Here is a 19,703-nt window from a genome sequence, read left to right as displayed (position 1 = left end):
AACATTGCAATGTCAGTTTTCATAGTGCAGCCCTACTACCTATAACCTAAACCCAACTACTACCTTAATTTAAAAAAACATTATTTCCTCAATCTGAGCTAACCCTAGTTTCGAGTGCGAACTATAGTAGAAGTTTTTTGATCGTTTCCTTTTAAACAGGAAGACTTACAGATCAGCAGCGGTGTGGTTGTGATGGAGGGGCTGATTGAGTGTTGCAGGGGGCTCTGCTTGTTCACCGGGTCCTTCCTCGCGAGACTGTTTGAGCAGGTCAAACAGCGGAGAGTCCTAGAAAAAAGACGAGACGTGGAATTACATAACTGACCAAAACCGAGAATGTCTCTGGCTTCAAAAAAAAGGGAAATGATTAAGAGAAGACAATGCATGTGGCAGATATGCTTTATAAGTAGAAGTAACTAGTATTATAAAAGCATGCTTCAGTTTTGTGATGTGATAATTCATTCATCATAAGGTTGATCATGTTTTAAGAGCAAAATTGGTTTACTTCTCTATAACAGGCTTTTTGATTCAACAAACATCAAATGAACTCTCGACACTCCCTTGGTTTACAAGCTCAGAGTTTGCACACGTTGTTGTACGAGTGAGGTCACGTCAAGCTAAATGTGTGAACTTTGGACTGACAATACCTCTTTGTGCCCAGGAATCAATGAGCAATGTGCTATTACATAAACACCTTATAATCAGAAGGAAACCACACACAGGCACACACAAGCACTATTTAGTATTTTCAAAATGTTCTATCCTAATAAAGATTGTAAAGGGATACATACATCTGTATAGACTTGACATAAATATAAGTGATGTATTATTATTAACATTCTGCAATACTGACAAACACATAACGAACGCATTATAATCCAATGAAAGTCAATGTAAATGCAGAAATCATTTAGTAACTGAAGGGAATTTTAATCCCTTATAGATTTGTCCAACCGAACGTAACAATAATCAGCACACTTTAGTTCAAGTACCAATTCTCAACATTACCTAGTGGCTTATTGTCTACCTATTATTAAGATACTGGCTGTTTATTGGCATGTATAATGTATATTCTGAATGATCTTACTCTTATGCCTAATCCTACCTAAAGGGATACATTTGTATAGACTTGACATGAAAAGAAGTGATGGATTATTAACATTCTGCAATACTGACAAACACATGACTTAGTGTTAGAGTTTTCCCTATCTCCAATAACAATTATTAAATATAGACCATTTCAGTGTGGTCATGTCATTGGGCCATGAACATTTCCTGCTTGTTATCAAACTATTTCATAACTGTAACAAGAAGCAGTTCAATCATAACTTAGTGTTAAGTCAGCAATCGTAACATTATTTATCAATATGTGTCTCTTTTTGGATTCTCGGAAGCTAGAAATTAAAAATGTAAAACAGTAAATACGTCGGGACCAATGTTTTTGTTAACATCCCTTAAAATGGTCTATACTTATTTTGCGAAGTGTGTTTTGTGCTTGCACCTAGGCTGGTTGTGGCAAAAGATATATAAATAAATGTGTCACTAACTCATTTATTCAAATAATATTTTTAGCTTGTTTTCATGCAAAATTTTTGTTAGTTTTAACAGAGTTAACTACTGTCATATCACAATATAGGTTGTTACAATGCATATTATTACAATATTTTTGCAGACTCCTAGCATTATTAACTGCATATACTTAAGTTTTCAAATGTCTTAATAGAAAGAAAAAAATCAGTAGTTAAAACACTCAAAGACTACTTCATTTGGATTCACTAATAGGCATGGGCTGGTATAAGATTCTGATTGCATGTTAACCTTGGATAAAATTATCATGGTTTTGCGGTATTGTGATTACCGCTCTAAAGTTTGTTATTTTTAAATGTCTGGTTAAAAAGCTACCTATTTTCCTCCCTTTGAACACAATTTATTTATTTTAGAAAACATTTATAATATTTTGGAGCAGTAAACATGTTAGACATGACAAAGTAAAAAAAAATCAGTAGTTACAACACTCAAAGACTACTTCATTTGGATTCACAAATAGGCATGGGCTGGTATAAGATTCTGATTGCATGTTAACCTTGGATAAAAATATCACGGTATTGTGATTATCGCTCTAAAATTTGTTATTTTTAAATGTCTGGATAAAAAAACAAAAACGTTTTCCTTCCCTTTAAACACATTTTATTTTAGGAAACATTTATAATATTTTGGAACAGTAAACATGTTCGGCTAAATAATTCAAACAAATCATTAACTTCTGCTGTCTTCGTTAGTTTTAAAAACACAGACTTCTTTACAAGACATAAAAAACACACAAAAAAATACCCTTTTGTATGCCATAAGAACGGTATAAAATTTTAGAGGTTTTAAAACCTTGACTTTTCCAACCTGCGGTAAACCTTGAAACCGGTTATGATCCCATCACAAATAATATATATGCTTAAGAGTTTTGCACAAACTAACTGCATTAACTAATGTATTTTAAGGTTTAGACCCAAGATTAGTGCCTATTAGATATAAACTAAAACCAACAGAAACCCTTTTTATCTAACATCAGTAATATATTAATTGGAAGTGCTTTAATCTTTAAGCTTTTAATCTTTAATATTAAAGACACTTGCTGGCCCATGATGCACAGAAACATCATTCTGAAAGATGCACCTTAACCAAAAAGGGTGTGAACTGTGCAGGCAACTCATTCTGAAAGTGCAGCATTTGCATCAGAGAAGAGCAAGGGCGTCATAAAAGGACAATTTATAGATGGGAGGAGCTTCAACTCAAGCCCCACCCTCTTGTCTGCCCTCCAGCCCTTCACAATCAGCAAATCTCACTGTGTACACCGGAGACTGAGCGGCAGAGTTGGATACTAATAGCCTCGCACAGCTATTACACAGTGACAGATCTCAGAGACAAAGACCACCATTGCACCCACCACAAAACAAAGTAAAGGGAAGCAGAGAAAAGGAACAAGAAACCGAAAACCAGGCCAGCTGACGAAAACATCACATCACAGTTTTTTTTGTGGTGAAAATTATCAGGATACGGATCAACTATTCATAAAGGATTCAAGATTGAGGACATTTTATCTTGTAAGCACCTTGGAACAGAGAAGATGAAGAGCAAACATCTACAAACCAACTTCCTGTGCTGGTAGTAAGGCAGCTATTGAGTAAACCCCTCATGCAAAGAATCCAGCATACCTTACTGAGAGGATAAAGAAGGCAAGCTGATGTGGTTCGCTCATGCAGATGTTTACGTGTGAGCACTTGCTGTACTTTGAGAGTAGGATTACGCAACATCTGAACGGTAAGACACCGTGTAATGTACACACACTGGATTTGTATACTTCTTTATGGATCTTCTGAGGTTTGACAGATACACTCACTTGTTTTAAGCCAAAAGAATCATTGATGATGACTGAGAGGAGCAACTGCACAAACGATAGCTTCAAATATGTGTTATACAGCTCTGTTTTCAGCATTGTCTTCATCCTTGGGCTGCTCTTCAACATGGTGGCCATATACATTTTTGTTTGCAGACTGAAAATGCGCAATGAGACTACAACCTACATGCTGAACCTTGTGGTCTCGGACTCCCTTTTTGTCGTTAGTTTGCCTTTCAGGGCATTTTACTTCATCAACCGCCAATGGCCTTTTGGTGATGCTCTCTGCAAAATCTCAGTGACGTTGTTCTACACCAACATGTACGGCAGCATCCTCTTCCTCACGTGCATCAGCGTTGACCGATTCCTGGCAATCGTTTATCCTTTTGCATCAAGAAGGCTGAGGACCAAGCGTAACGCCAAAATAGCCTGCGGTGTAATCTGGGCGGTTCTTCTGTCAGGAGGTCTCACTGCAGGATTCGTAATGGACATCACTTCACATAAAAACGAGACGTACTGTTTTGAAAACTACTCCAAATCTCAGTGGAAGTCCCAGGTTTCAAAAGTTGTGGTGTTTATGGAGACGGTGGGCTTCCTGATTCCACTAATGATCAACTTTATCTGCTCCGTGAAGGTCTTGCAGACTTTACGACACCCCGAGGTCATCAGTCGAGGAGGGCAGCTCAACAAAGCCAAGATCTTACGCATGATCGTGGTGCACTTGCTCATCTTCTGTTTCTGCTTCATCCCATTCAATGTCAATCTGGTCTTCTACACCCTGGTCCGAAGTGAGGTTATACAGAACTGCACCGTGGAGACAGTGGTCCGGACAATTTATCCTATCGCATTCTGCATTGCGGTGACTAACTGCTGCTTTGACCCGGTGATCTATTATTTCACCTCGGAGACCATTCAGAATTCAATGAAACGAAAATCGTATGGTGTACACAAAAACACGTTAAACAACACTATTGACAACAGTGATTACAACGGAAGGGGGACGATTGATAAAATCACATCTCTTAAAGCCAAATTCATGATTGAAGAGTCTACAATATGACCAAAGATAGGTTTTATACAATTTTTGTGGCAGGTTTTCCTCTGACATTTAGCATTTAGGTTTTGGACAGGATATAGCAGACTGATTCACTCATTCATTTTCTTGTCGGCTTAGTCCCTTCATTAATCTGGGGTCGCCACAGCGGAATGAACCGCCAACTTATCCAGCATTTTCTTTATGCAGCAGTTGCCCTTCCAGCCGCAACCTATCTCTTGGAAACATCCACACACACTCATTCACACTACGGACAATTTAGCCTACCCAATTCACCTGCACCGCATGTCTTTGGACTGTAGGGGAAACCGGAGCACCCGGAACCCACGCAAACGCAGGGAGAACAAGCAAACTCCACACAGAAATGCTAACTGACCAAGCCGAGGCTCGAACCAGTGACCTTCTTGCTGTGAGGCGACAGCACTACCTACTGCGCCACTGCGTTGCCTAGCAGACTGATAACTATCTGAAAACTGTTTATTAGTTTTATACTTTTTTATACTGTATTTTTACTGCATTAGATCATCTAGATCACAATGCAAGTCTATAATAACAATCGAGCAATAATATGAACATACTATTGATACACATCAATTCATGTTTGGTCATCCTGATGTCAATTAAAGTAACTATTTTTTGAAGGCACCTACTGAAATGTCATACAGTGCTCAGCATTATTGAGTACACCCTGGTTTGAAAAAGAATATTTGTATCCATTTCTCAGTGAATATAGGCAATGTATTTTGGTGCATTTAAACAAAACAGATTTATTAAACAAATATATTTATTAAAATAATATTTTTGTCACCAAACATTTAAAAATTGAAAGAAAATATAATTAAATTCAAGCTAAATAGTGCAACCTACAAAATTTCAACTAAATTTTTTAATTTTTTTTGCTTCTTTTGATTTTTCCTCTTTTTTTCATTTGTATTTAATATTTTTTTATAACATATAAATTTGGGTGTACTAGTTTTTGGATCATTAAGTTATTTTGTTAGATAAGTTACAGATTTGGCTTCAATACTGACTAATCTAATGTACTGTATATGTACAAATATAATATTGTATATCGTCATATTAAAAATATGAATTTAAAAGATAGATTTGTGAAGGGTGTACTTATATATGCTGAGCACTGTATTTAGGACAATGATTTAGTTGCATATGAAAACAGTGTTCATGGATAACAGTAGCGCAAACCGCTGCATCACTCATTTGTCAGCAAGGAGTTTATGTGTTATTTAACTGAAGAAATGTTATTTCATTGTAATATGTAGAAACTGACATTTTTCTAAATGAATAAATGGTGTAAGACTCATGCTATTTTAAATTGAAATGACCAACGTTAACCTTACTATAAAGTGTTACCATCGAAATCTGAATCCATTTTTGTTTTACATGTAAATAAATGTATTAATACTGTCATATAGACCATTAGAGCTGCCAGTCATTCGTAACACAACAGTTCCCATAAAGTGTTTCCACATGTCTTTCTATGTTTATTCCTGGGAAATTTAATCTGCTAACATTGTTTTCCGGGCCTTGACCTGATTAAGATAAACAAATTCAATTATATATCTGCTCAGATGATAAACAGTAAGCGGAATAGGGAGTGACCATAGAGAAAGATGACATCAAGTCTAAAGATTATATCAGGGTTTGTCTTTGTAGAAAATTAAGCTGATGACGAACAGTTGTGCAGGGTGTGCCCGAGATTTTTTTTTTTTTGTTTGGAATGTAACGTAGCAACTGAAAATAAGAAATAGCAACATTTCTCATAATATTTCTTTTTTTTTAAATATCTTTTTAAATTCAGTTTTAAAAAGTGACCCTAAATGAAAAGTGCAAGCCTACATTTCTGGATTGCTGAACAGGACTGAACGAGCCCTGCTACTTCACTAGCACTGCATTCCTTGGGTAATTACATGCCTGAAGGACTTGCTCCAAACACTCACAAACCATACCTCTAAAGGGCATTTCAAACAGCCAGTAGGTTTTGCATATATGCTTCACACAGAATTTTACGGCCTCTTGTGTATATACATTTTCCCACACAAGGCAGAGCTCAACTGACATGAGCTGGTAAAACACTGGATAAAAATGTTGCTGCATTTCAAATGAAAGCTGTTACAGTACTTCTTTTTTTCTTCAAGTAACTCCAAATAAAACGAGCCTGTCCCAATAACTGCACTTGCCATTTTTGCACTTGCATGTATTTTCTGTATTGCGTGCATGTTAGTTTGTCTGCATTTATTGCCTTTCTATGAGGAAACCAGTTTTGCAGCAATGAGTCACATACACACAAACACTACGTAAACTTTAAAGATTCACTATAAAAAGGATCAGGCATTTTACCAATTAACAATTCATCAAATGAATAGCCACTGAAACAATAAAACTCCTAAAATGTTTTGTTCTACAATCAGTTAAAACAGAATTCAATGATCTAAATCGAAATCATGGCAGCAATTGAAATTCTTTCTGTAATGGGTCATTAAAGTTCATTAAAATCAATTTATCTTTCTATAAAACCTGTCAAAGATGTAAATATAAAAATCTTTAAGTGGTCATTGGTGAATTAGTTCACCAAAATGTTTATTATGTTATTATTTACTCACCCTCATGTCATCCCGAGACCTTTGTTTATCTTCAGAAAAGAAATGAAGAGATTTTAGATTAAACCTGAGACTCTCCACAGACAGCAAGGTTCCCGAGACATTTAAAGTTCAAAAAATGAACCAAAACTGAAAACTTTCGATGTGACTTCAGTGGTTAAACTGCAATCACATAAGGCTCCAAGAACACTTTCGTGTGGCAAAACAAAACTACATATAATTTAGATTGGCTATATCTTCTCTCCTGTCTCAGGCCAGAGTATGCATTTTCTACAGGTAGTATGATGCATTGCCAGAGTCAGCAGTGCACCATGCAAGCATTTTATTTCCCATAGTAAACATGCACCATGATCTGACACAGTAGACACAGGTGAACAAAGTTGTATTCATAGTTTTTTTTTTTTTGCATACAAAAGTGTTCTTGGAGCTTCATATGCTTACTACTGAAGCATACGGATTGTTTTGACAGAATTTTTGGTTCTTTTTTAGACTTTGATAAGTCAGGAGTCTTACTGTCTTGCAGGATAAGGGAGCCATTGAATGTTATCTTAAATTTCAGGAGTTAAACAGCATGAGGCTGAGTACTTAACAACTGAATTTTTATTTTTGGTGTACACAGAACTTTCTAATAACCAATAGGACACTCAACAAAGTGCCCTTGTATGTTATTTAGAGCTTTATTTACATATTTTGAACATTTAATACATTCCACTTCCAAAAATTTCCAACATATCTGTTCAGAACTCCTTATGAATGATACCATTTAACTGTGGTGTTTTGTTTACAAAATACAAAACAAATCTCAATCCAAATGTGAAATATATTATAATTAACACAAAATATATGTGATATCTAAATATATGAACTAGAACAGCAATGTTTTTCGACTTGAGCTTCCAAAGTATGTGATTTCCTGAGTTTGATCAATGTTTGGATACGCTTAACCTAAAACCATGTCAATACCACAAGTATGAGTATTAAGACAGGACACTTCACTGCAAAAATGCTGGGTTTCACACAATCCCTTCATATTGTCCCAACACAGATTAAGTCAACTTCATCGTTTTTACCAATTTAAGTGGATTGAACATAAACAATTGAGTTGCCCCCCCCCCAAAAAAACCACTAAGAATTGTTGTTTCAATTAGTTTTAAATAAGTAGTTTACAAAAGCAGCAAAAGTTATATTTTGAGCGTTGTTTCTCAATAATAATTATGTAAAAATTGAAGTGATTAATTGAAAATCCTCCGTTTCTCTGGATCTACATTTATACAGTGGTTATTTATTTGACAATATCATTGCTTTTTGTTTTATTCATTAAATTACTGATGACATTCCTTCAAAATAAAATAAAATTAAAATGTATTTAAAGCATTGCATAAAGTGAAAAGATGCTACGTTTTTAGCCATGCTTACATTCATTTTTAGACAACACAATATTAATGTTTGAACTTCAGAACCGTTAAGATATAATGTTACACATTAAGGTACACTATATTGATGAACAATACATTCAATATATCCATATCGCAATGTGTGCATCCACAATAGTAACATCACAGGATTATAAAATTTATTAAAGGTTATTTATTTAAACAATGATGACTATACGATTCTAAATCTGATTGTTCAATTTATGTGCTTAAATACTGTCAGACTCCCCAGTAAAACAAATGCTTGTAATTTATTATAATTTATGCAGATACATTGCAAGGAAAAAGACTTGACCTTCCCAGTTGATCTAAATTAAGGAAAACTTTCCAAAGAGCTTTTCAAATCATCTGGTGAAATAATATTCATATCACAATATATATCACGGCCAAACAAAACATTAAGATGTGGGATGTTACTAATATCATGCAGCCCTAGTACACTAGCTAGTTTACTGCAATATCAAACTATTTGCAGTGAATATAATTATACTTATATAATATAATTGGATGGATTTAACATTCAACAGGCCACCATTAATATTATTACTATTGGAAAAAATATACTTTATCGTTTTGCCAAATGTTTAATTATTGTGACAAGAAAATAAAACTAAAATATGCATCATTGTAAAACTAAATCCCATCACGCAGTAAATGAATCAACTTCACTCTGAATTATAATCGGTTTGTTATTCTGATGGTTTTTTTATTCTGTGCACCAGCTTAAGTTCTTAAGCCTAAAGCATTTATTTTCAGGTCAAACGTATACAATAACATACTAAATGTTACAAGATCATTAACTTAAGTACACCCCCACACCCGCAACTGCCCAAAAAAACTGAACATTTAACCTGATCCACCCTGTAAACATTTATGATGAACAGCCCATGCATCTCTCACGGAGTCTGTGGACTTGCAGATCACAGTAACGTTTCCTGTACTGTGGTAAAGACTTAAATATAATGTGGAACGTGCTGCTGTGGGAAAGTAGAGACTGACAGTGAAGCACATGTCTTTAAACTGAAAAACAAGTGAACGCAAGTTTCAAGAGGATCAAGAATGTGGTGGAAAAAAATGGATGGAAAAATGAATTCCATAGTTGGCAAGAGAAGTGAAGTGTTGAAGGCTGACAGAAATCTTTAGATTTTTCCAGAAATTGTTTCTTAAAAAAAAAAAAGCATAATAAGACATTTCTTTTACAAAATGATAATATGTAACAAGCTGGAAATTAAACAAATGTCAGGACTTCATAACACTGATTTTGCTGGAAAGTTATGGCTGGATTTGTAGCTTGACACATTTTTACTAATGTTTTCACTTATGATCAATGCAAAAATTCCACAAAGCCTTATCTACATTACACAACTTAATCTTGATGACAAATCCACAGAAACTGCAACAGCAAAGCAGAATTTTACAGAAAACCACAGATTCTACAAGACTATTACAAAAAGAGTTATGCAAAACTGTAAGTAAAAACCAGTGGTGATTTACTGTGAAATTGTCATCATTAAGCCATGTTAGGTGTTTTAGAAATCTAATATATGAATCTCTCTTTTTTTTTAAATAAAAGTAGTAAAATGAGATCACTGAATCAATCTAATTGTGCAGTAACTAAAGTTATAAATTGTAAATGTTTTAATACAAACTAGACCTTTACTAAAAGTTAAGGCTTTGCACTATTTTTACTATATTAACAATAAATCCACACCCCCACATCTAGCTTTGAATAGATATATGGTGCATGTACGCGCACACACACACACACACACACACACGTTTATTTATTTAGTGTGACAATATATATAGTCTTAATATCTGTTAAAGACACCGTCACTCAAGCTCGACAATGAGCAGAGACTGTTGAACTCAAAAGAGAACACCGAGATTAAGATGAAATGGATGAGAAAAAGCAAAATGGTAAGACGATCCTTTTTTAAATGATGCAATCTACAATTTTAAAGCAATCTATGATTTTCACCTCAAAAATTAATTGTGCTCAGTTTTTAAGTCTCTATAAGTCTCCATAGACTATTTATTACAATCTTTTAATTTTTTTTTACAAATTTTTACTAATTATTACGTTTTTTCTGACTGAATCTATTGTTTGTTGATTTTGGTTAATACAGTAATTTAACTGTATATTAAGCCATGTTTAATTTAACTCGATATTAAAAAAAAGGCTAAAATTATATCGTTTTGAACATAATAAAAACAAGTAACGCTCAAGTTTTTTTTTAGTTCTTAAAACCTCTATATATAGTTATGTCTAAAAATATTATATTATTATTATATAATATATTATAATATTATTTTAGACATATGTCTAAAATATATTTAGGTAGAGGTTTAGGTATTTAGGTTTACTTAGGTTTGTTGTATTATTCTTATTCTTATTATTATATTATATTAATATATACATTTATGTAGAGGTTTAGGTATTTAGGTTTACTTATGTTTATGTTGTATTATTATTATTATTATTAGTAGTAGTAGTAGAAGTTATTCTTCTTCTTCTTATTATTATTATTATTTATTTTAGACTATTATTTTATGTAGAGGTTTAGGTATTTAGGTTTACTTATGTTTATGTTGTAATATTGCAAAATCCTTTTGCTATTACCAAGGTGGGATAGAGTTATAGTTACAAACTTAAGGTTACAAACAAAGTGGTTAAGGTAAGTTAAAAGTTAGGCAAAGAGTCATTAGTGTAATTACAGATGAACTGATCATAACTTAATTAGAATAAGACATCTTTCATAAAATATGAAGCATAATATCAATACATAGCTGCATTATATCATGTATTATATCTATTTTGAGCGCATTAAGCTACTAACACCTTATCTAAAGTGAGTACCTTTTTAAAACACTTCTGAACATATGTATAATTGAGTATAGCAGCCGAAAGTTAATTTCATCCAATGAACATTACATTTTAAGTCTTCCATTATTTGCACTCATTTAAATTTGTTGACGTTAAACTGATTTTATGCATGCTATGAAACTGTAGTAGCGGCTGGTTACTGGAAGTTACTGGCCTGCCTTTCTAAATTAAGTCCTCCTCTGTCATAATTCAATCGCTTTACCTTTCCGTTTCATAAAGCCAGGTCATATAGACACAGCCGTCCTGGCTGATTATGGCCAGCTGAGAGCAGCAGGTGGTTCACTTTATATGAAGAGGAAGTTGTAACATTGTAAATTTCCTTTTACAGTTTCAGGTGCCTGCATGAAGAGGTGCCACTCGGACCTTAAATGATGAGACCAAACAATAAAAGCTGAAGATGTGAGATTGCCAAACAGTGATGCTTGCCACCTTTTTTTAATCATTTAAAATGATGGTACAGGTATAACCGTGCAGCAGTTGTCCTTATTAAGATCTGGAGTGATCATGCATCTCCAAAACACAACATACACACCTATTCCAGCCAACTGCACGGTGGACACCAGCTACCGCTTCACCTACTACAAGACCTCCTACAGCGTGATCTTCATATTCGGTGTGGTCAGCAATAGCATAGCACTGCGGCGTTTTTGTCGCATGCCTCAAGCATTCACCAGCACGGCTGTCTACATGGCCAACCTGGCTGCCGCGGATATCTTCTTCGTCATTTCCCTGCCCCTGCGCATCTACTATCACCACAACAAAGCAGCCAGCATCTACAACCGCACCAGAGACTGGTCTCCAGGAGTGGCTTTCTGTCAACTGACCTTCACGCTGAAGTACATCAGCCTATATGGAGGAATCTTCTTCTTGGTTTGCATTGGAGTTGACCGCTACTTTGCTGTGGTTCACCCTCTAGTTCAGCACCTGAGGAAAGTCCACACTGCCCGTTTGCTCAGCGTTGGAATCTGGTGCCTGGTTCTTGCCCTGAGTCTCGCTCTGCCCTTCTTGTATTCGGCAGCATCTCAACGGCACAAATCATGCCTGTTGGATCCTTCATCCAAACGCCACCGTACTTTAATCCTAGCTGCTCTCGGTCTGGTGCTAATTGCCTACCTGCTGCCTGCGCTGCTCCTGTTGTTCAGTTACTGCAGTATACTCCGTGTGCTTCGCAGACTGCCACGCCGCAGGAAGATCCGGCACCGGCGCACACTCACCGTCATCTACTGGGTCCTGGTGGTCTTTTTCCTTTGCTTCACGCCGTACCACCTCAATCTGCTGGGTTATACTCTAACACAGGTGGGTCTGGTGCAGAGCTGCGGACTTGCTAAAGTCACTAAAGTGCTCCATCCCATAGTGCTCTCACTAGCCAGCACCAATTGCTGCCTCAATCCCCTAATATACTACTTCTCCAGCAGCCTCATGCACAAAGAGTCAACCGTCAGTAGAGGAAGTGCTAGTCAGTGAGTAAAAATTTGATTCTGATTGAAGACTGACCAATGAAGTCACCATTAAAATAAAGACAACTTTAATAGGATATTGCAGTATTTGAAAATGATTTGTCTGTTTGTCTTTGGCAAAAGCAAAAGAGCTGCAATATAGCAAATACAATAATACCACCAATTCCTGATAGATAAAATCAAGTCTTGCCCTTAACCTTTTTTCTTGCTCAAGAGACCGTTTTAAGCCTCATTCACACTACCAGCAACACGCTGCATCAAAGCGAAAAGATCCCATACATTTCAATGGAATTTCCGGCAAACTCCAACTGTACTAATGACAGCGACTGGTGGTGAATAGATGTGGGCCTGTCCATTAAGGATCCATCAAATTTATGCAAATGAAGCAACAGCCAATACAAGCATTAATAGAGCTCATGTGATCCTCTATCAGCTTTTGCACCAGCCAGTTGAGTTCTCCATGCTGTAGATCTACATGGATCAAAATTTGCTGCAGATAGATGGTTGTAATTGCAAAGAGGACACATTCTATTTTCTTGTTCATCATTGTATCTAAGCATTTTATTTACTGATTTCATTTATATTTAGCGTTATCCCTCCATAATGCTTATTATCAGATGTAAGAAATTCATTCATTCATAAACGTTACCTTAACACCCTCAAGGTGGAAGCGGCCACTAGCAAGACAGAACGAAGGGCAGCAACAAAGTTTCTGGTAGTGTGAAAGGTACGATGGCCGAGAGAGCTTAACAGCGATGGACGCTACTGCGAAATGTTTATTGTGCCGTGACTAGTGCTCAGTGAAGTAGGTGATCTTTGAAAGGTGAGGTTTTTTGGTTTATTTTTGTTTAATCATCCTGATTCCCTTGTCTTTTGTATTTTATTAACCTAAATAACCATAACCTACACAGCCGGGTCTGTCCCGATTTAGGGTCCCCTTGAAACATTTCGGTTGTGTTCCATTCTATTTTCAAGTGTGTGAAAATGCAGGCGTTTTCATTATTTGTTTTCACTGTGAGAAAATGCAGCACATTTTATTAACTTGTTTGCGTTGTGAGGATACACAACAAGTGCTGTCAAACCGAAATGAAGATTGTTTCTTAATTTGCTGGCGTTTATTGTAATTGCATGTGTTTTCTTAAATTGCAGCACGTTAAGCTCTCTCGGCCACCGTAATAAGAGGGTTTTACTTGAAAGTACAAGAAGAAAACACTTTTAAAAGTAGAGTTGCTGTGATCACATTCCATGACTTCATTAACAGTCTTTAAGTTTGTCCGATCTTACAAACCAATTGCAATTTGATGACGTAAACAAGCGAGGAGTCAAGAAATACATTTGAAAAATGAATGTAGCCAAGATGCAAAAAAAATTGTTAAATCTCCCACAAATTTAGGTTAACAAAAATATCCACTTCAAAAAATGAATGAAGCTATTTTAAAGTGAATGAAAAATGTTTCCAGCCTTTTTCCAGATATGATCAAGTTTAGCATCATTGTTTGTGTTTTTGTCTGCAGGCTCTATAATAAGCAAAATATCCCAAATGTACAGTATTTTGTGTACGCAAATATTCTTTGTATTTGGTGAGCTTATTTATGGGATTCTCAATAAAAATAGCCATTTACAAAATTAGCATAATATAACAAATGCAACATTTGTGGCTTTATTTGATCTAAAACACAATTATAACAGTAACAACTTACATATATTTAATCAGGACTAGTCGAATGAGCATAACATTTTCTGATTGGAGCATCCTTTCTTCCATTTCATGGTGATTTTAAACCAGAATTTCCCACCTCTGATCCTGGAGGCACACCAGCAGTTCATAGTCTCCCTTATCTGACCCATTAATTTGAGGTTTTGGTGTCTATTCTAATGTCCCGATAAGTTGATTCAAGAGTGTTTAATTAGGAATAGGTTGAAAATGTGTACTGTTGGTTTGTCGTCAGGAACAGGGCTGGAAAACGCTGCTTTATAACACTGCTTTACAATATAAAGGATCACTCTGCCATTTTTGCAGGTGCTAAACCAAGCTTGATGCTTGCAAAACAGATGCCTCTGTGTTTGAATAAACAAAATCATCCATGTAAATGGTAACAGACAGTTACTCACCGCTCTCCACGCAAGACTCTCCATGATCACATGTTCACACTGCTCCAGGTGCTTCACCATGTCATGTTTCAGGGTGGGCTCGGCTTTAATGAAGCTCTCGATCACCTTGTAAAAGTCGAAAGCAGGCAGCTGGAAGACACTCAAAATCCAAGGAAAGCAAAGATCGCTTTCAACGGAATCGCTGGCCCCTGAACTACAGCCAAAACCTCCATTCTTTAAGGAGCTCCCTGGAAAAGGAAGCAAGGTTAATGTAAACAAGCTACTTCTTTCTCAAGTATACACTAGCAGTCAAAAGTCTGGGGTCAGAAAGCATACATATTTGTCAAAAATGTCTATTCTGCTTACTAAGGCTTCATTTATTTGATAAGTAAATTGAATTGACTCTAAAATTGTGAAATATAATTATAATTTAAAATAAGTTTTCTCATTGAATGTAGTTTAAAATGATATTTAATCGTGTCATTCAAAGATAAAATGTACCAGCCTCATTGTACCAGTCTTAAGTCTCATATGATGCTTCAGGATTTATAATTATATAATGGACTTGCCGTTCCATTCTGATCAATTATTATTGGTCCTCTATCATTAATAATAATTCTCAGAATGATCAATGTTGAAAACAGGTTTTGCATTTAATAGTTTTGTGAAAACAGCTATTCTTTTTGAACTATTTAAGATTCTTTTCATGACAACGATTGAAAATAACAGCATTTATTTGAAACAATTTTTTTTAATAAATAAAAGTATTCATTTTAATGGTTCTTTTGAAAGGTACTATATCATTCATTCATTTTCTTTTCGGCTTAGTCCCTTTATTAATCTGGGGTTGCCACAGCAGAATGAACCACCAACTTATCCAGCATATGTTTTACGCAGCGGATGCCCTTACAGCTGCAACCCATCACTGGGAAACACCCATACATTATCATTCACACCTACAGTACGGACAATTTAGCTGACCCAATTCACCTATAGTGCATGTGTTTGGACTTGTGGGGGAAACCGGAGCACCTGGAGAAAACAAACACAGGGAGAACATGCAAACTCCACACAGAAATGCCAACTGACCCAGCCAAGGCTCGAACCAGCGACCTTCTTGCTGTGAGGCGATTGTGCTACCCACTGTACTATATCAGTTTCCACAAAAATGACGCAGCCCACCAGTTTTAACAGTATTAATAAATAAATAGTTACAAATTATCTACTAACTGTATATAATGTTCATAGTACATCCATCTGTAAACATTACCTACAGTTTTTACTATAATTGCATTTGCAGCTATACCCTGCACTTGCTGCTTTTGCACTCCTGGTTAGACCTAAACTGCATTTCGTTGCCTGTACTTGTACATGCGTAATGACAATAAAGTTGGATCTAATAAAAGCATGTTTTGTTTAAGGAGCAGATGCTATTTTAATGATTTCCGAAAGATCAAATGACACTAAAGACTGGAGTAATGATGCTGAAATGCTTTAAAATTGCAGGAATAAATAACTTTTTAAACTACATTCAATAGGAAAGAGGTTATTTAAAATTTCACATTCTGACCATTTTTATTGTATTTATATATGTTTGTATTATTGACTTTTTGATTAATTAAATGCAGTTTACATAAATCAGACAAGAAAACATTTTTTAAATCTCACTGATCCAAATGTTTGACTAAGAGTGTACAAAATGAAGTTAAAAAAGTGACTAATGCTACAAGTTAAGGTTGTGGTATCAGCAGAAAAAAGTAGGTCAAAAATTACTTACCAACATAGGTTGCTATAACAACTTCCAGAGCGCATGCAAGCAACGATGTATGAAACGCTGCATTGTTGAGAAGTTTACTAAAAAGGAAGTAACATGATTAATTGTCGGTGTAAATTTCATCACAAACCCCTAGATTTATGGCCGTAATGATCTGATAAATGACAGTTAATTATCTAAAAATGTTGCTCGTATTGTTCTTACCTGAAGTTCTGCACTGATAATCTCTTCTCCTCCTGAAAACAGCACAAACGCGATCATTAGAGTAAAAAAGTTATAAACAATATGAATGAATGAACAAATAAATGTTTACCGATTTAAGCATGGACTCCATCACTTTGTAGTAGAGCTGAGCACCAAGATAAAAACGCTGAAAACACACACACACACACACACACACACACACAAATGTTTGTGAAATTACTTCTACACAAAAATACTACATTTTGAAAACTGTATTTTCAGCATCATCACATCAGTCTTCAGTGTTATGATCCTTCAGAAATCATCCTGATATGCTGATTTGATGGTCTAGAAACATTTTTTATTATTAATGACAAAAACAAAAGGTGATTCTTTGATGTGAAATCATTTATTTAAATAGAAATAATTTGTAACATTATAAAATTCTTTTTGTTCTCTTCAAGCCAATCAAAATGCAACCTTGCTGAAAAGAAGTATTAAAAATTCTGACCTCACACCTTCAAACCAAAGTGTACTAGCTAAAAAAGCACTTGACTAATCGATTACTGTTTTCTTAAACAGTGGTTCTCAACTGGTTTGGCCATGGGACCCACATTTTTACATGGTCATCAAGCTGCGACCCAAATTTTTAGTAACTATAATATATTTTTAGAAATGCAATTCATTTGTATTTATTTGTTAACATAGACAGGTAGTGACAGATAAAACGTCAAATACTGTAAACAGTGGTTAGGGTAAGGACGGTTCAGTTACCATGAACTAAATTGAACTGTTAATAAAACATTAACACTGATCCAGTTCAACAGAACAAACCAGCAAATTACAGTAAAATGATTAAAATAATCATAATCATTGTATAATAATCACCAGTTATTTGCTTTTCTGCTATTGTGTGGGCTTTCTTGGCCTTTGCTACACAGTGCCTGTACTTGTTTTAAACATGAAGATGTTAGGCACTTTTGTGATGCCCTCAGCTATTGGAGTCGTCTTTGAAAAGAGTCCACAGGTTTGTCCATGCAACTGGGCTGTTTGGTTTCTAAATGTCGGTATAACTTTTATGCTCTTGTGAGAGCACCTCACTACATATGACACACTGAGGTTTTAAGCCTTTTTGTCGTCCATATATGTAAATCTATACTTTACATATTCGGGGTTGTACTTGCGCTTCGACATATTTGTTGAAATAAAATTTCACGTGTCAAACAACACAGTTGTCGCGTGCGCATTTCAAAATATAAGTCTGGTATAAGCAAAATAAGTTAAAAATTAAACTTTTGTTGTTTTTTTGACGACACACTCCGCGACCCACTGAAAATGCTCCCGCGACCCAAAAGTGGGACCCACCAGTTGAGAAACACTGTTCTAGAATGTCATTAATTGACTCTCAAACATTGAAATGACAACCATAACTACAACACCAATCAATAAAACTAAATTGGGAGTTTATTGCAGGAAAACTCAAAGTATTTAAAAAATAAGTTACCAAATCTATAGGGTTATGTCATTTTTTATTTTAACTGTGAGAGGGTATATATTTAAACAAGGAAATAATAACAAGGATCCTGTCTGATTAAAACCTGACTGATTATCTGCAGCCTTGTTGGAATGATGGCAATGAATGTAGGAAATGCAAATGTTGGCAGTACCTTTCTGCCGAGCCCCTCACAGTGCTGACCGACAGCCTGAGCAAACCTCTGGATGAAGACCTCACCGAGCTCCTCAACCCTCTTTTTGATCTCCCCAGATGGGTCAACCGTGCAGTTCTGACACACACACATTTAGAAAAAAGAATATTACACCTCAGTTTTTTTTTCACCTCAGTACCTCAAGTCTCATTATTCTGTCATGGAAATACCTTGTAATAGACTAGAAGATTGCTGGAAGGCTGGTCACTCCCTGAGGTAAGGTCACCCCTGAGCTGCTGTATGGAGGTCATCGCAGCCCTGGAGAAACACAAAACATCAAATGTGAGAACATTAGTCGACAGAAAAAAGGCTGGGATTTTAGTTTAGATCTGTTTTTATTACAGTAAATCAATTAAAGGAACACTCCACTTTTTTGCAAAAGGCTCATTTTACAAATCCCCTAGATTTAAACAGTTGAGTCTTACCTTTTTTTTTTATCCGGCATAATTCTGGCATAATAATAAAGGATCTTTGCTGCAGGTACAGTGATATTTGGCAGAACATGAAAATAGTCCCAGCTAGGTAACAGCACTGCGTAATATCATTATGCATGCTACAGCCATTGTACTGCAGCAAAGTTCCTTGGTTATTATGTCAGAATGAGAGCATAGATCCTAGTTATATCGACCTAGAAAATTGCAACTTTTCATTTTCCTTACTTCTTACTTCACTTCCTTACTTATTACACAATGTAACTACAGAGGAGTAGAGTTTAAATAGGAAAAATATTGAAACTTTTTTGAAAGTTGCTAATGGTCTAATCCAATTCAATGATTTATGCTAAGCTAAGCTAAAAGCGCTGTTGCCAGTGCTGGAGATCAATTGAAAGGATTAAAAAAAGGTAGAGTCCAAAAAAAGTATTTTCCAGTCAAAAATTCAAGCATTACTAGTAAAGTTCCTGGTATTAAAGAAAAACCTCCAGAGCATTAGCAGCCACATAAAAACACCAAGACCATAGGGAATTCCATCATGTGACATAAGCTTAAAGCATTACAAAACTGTGAAGTAAACAATATTATTCACACAAATGATTGCGACTCTGTGTAGGAGCAATTTCCCAAGCTGCTTTTCTTCAAAGAAGGCTTCAAAGGTTCCTTCACAAATCATTCTTATAT

At 35.5% G+C, this 19,703-nt stretch overlaps 3 protein-coding genes across 3 annotated transcripts in view; 2 read left to right on the top strand and 1 right to left on the bottom strand.

Annotated features, from left to right (window-relative positions):
* The window catches only part of rb1 (retinoblastoma 1), a 51,400-nt gene that overhangs the window by 14,865 nt on the left and 16,832 nt on the right, over window positions 1–19,703 (bottom strand). The window contains exons 12-18 of the mRNA XM_056445708.1: window positions 18,759–18,846; window positions 18,550–18,666; window positions 17,013–17,069; window positions 16,904–16,935; window positions 16,703–16,779; window positions 14,947–15,173; window positions 170–285 (exon numbers count right to left, since the gene is read on the bottom strand). Coding sequence (XP_056301683.1) covers window positions 170–285; window positions 14,947–15,173; window positions 16,703–16,779; window positions 16,904–16,935; window positions 17,013–17,069; window positions 18,550–18,666; window positions 18,759–18,846 — 714 coding nt within the window. The remainder of the gene's footprint in view (window positions 1–169; window positions 286–14,946; window positions 15,174–16,702; window positions 16,780–16,903; window positions 16,936–17,012; window positions 17,070–18,549; window positions 18,667–18,758; window positions 18,847–19,703) is intronic.
* lpar6b (lysophosphatidic acid receptor 6b) lies at window positions 2,846–6,632 on the top strand. The gene has a single exon (XM_056445710.1). The coding sequence runs from the start codon at window positions 3,414–3,416 to the stop codon at window positions 4,443–4,445; it is 1,032 nt and encodes a 343-aa protein (XP_056301685.1). The 5' UTR covers window positions 2,846–3,413; the 3' UTR covers window positions 4,446–6,632.
* On the top strand, window positions 10,322–13,574 carry LOC130214168 (lysophosphatidic acid receptor 6-like). The gene is made up of 2 exons (XM_056445712.1): window positions 10,322–10,410; window positions 11,706–13,574. Exon 2 carries the CDS (start codon window positions 11,882–11,884, stop codon window positions 12,839–12,841), a length of 960 nt encoding a protein of 319 aa, XP_056301687.1. The 5' UTR covers window positions 10,322–10,410; window positions 11,706–11,881; the 3' UTR covers window positions 12,842–13,574.

Source organism: Danio aesculapii, chromosome 21 (assembly GCF_903798145.1).
Source record: "Danio aesculapii chromosome 21, fDanAes4.1, whole genome shotgun sequence".
NCBI classification, from domain to species: Eukaryota; Metazoa; Chordata; class Actinopteri; order Cypriniformes; family Danionidae; genus Danio; species Danio aesculapii.
This window is presented reverse-complemented; position numbering and strand designations above follow the sequence as displayed.

Coding starts and splice junctions, on each gene's coding strand:
- lpar6b (XM_056445710.1), top strand. CDS start 3,414: ATGATGACTGAGAGGAGCAACTGCACAAACGATAGCTTCAAATATGTG.
- LOC130214168 (XM_056445712.1), top strand. CDS start 11,882: ATGCATCTCCAAAACACAACATACACACCTATTCCAGCCAACTGCACG.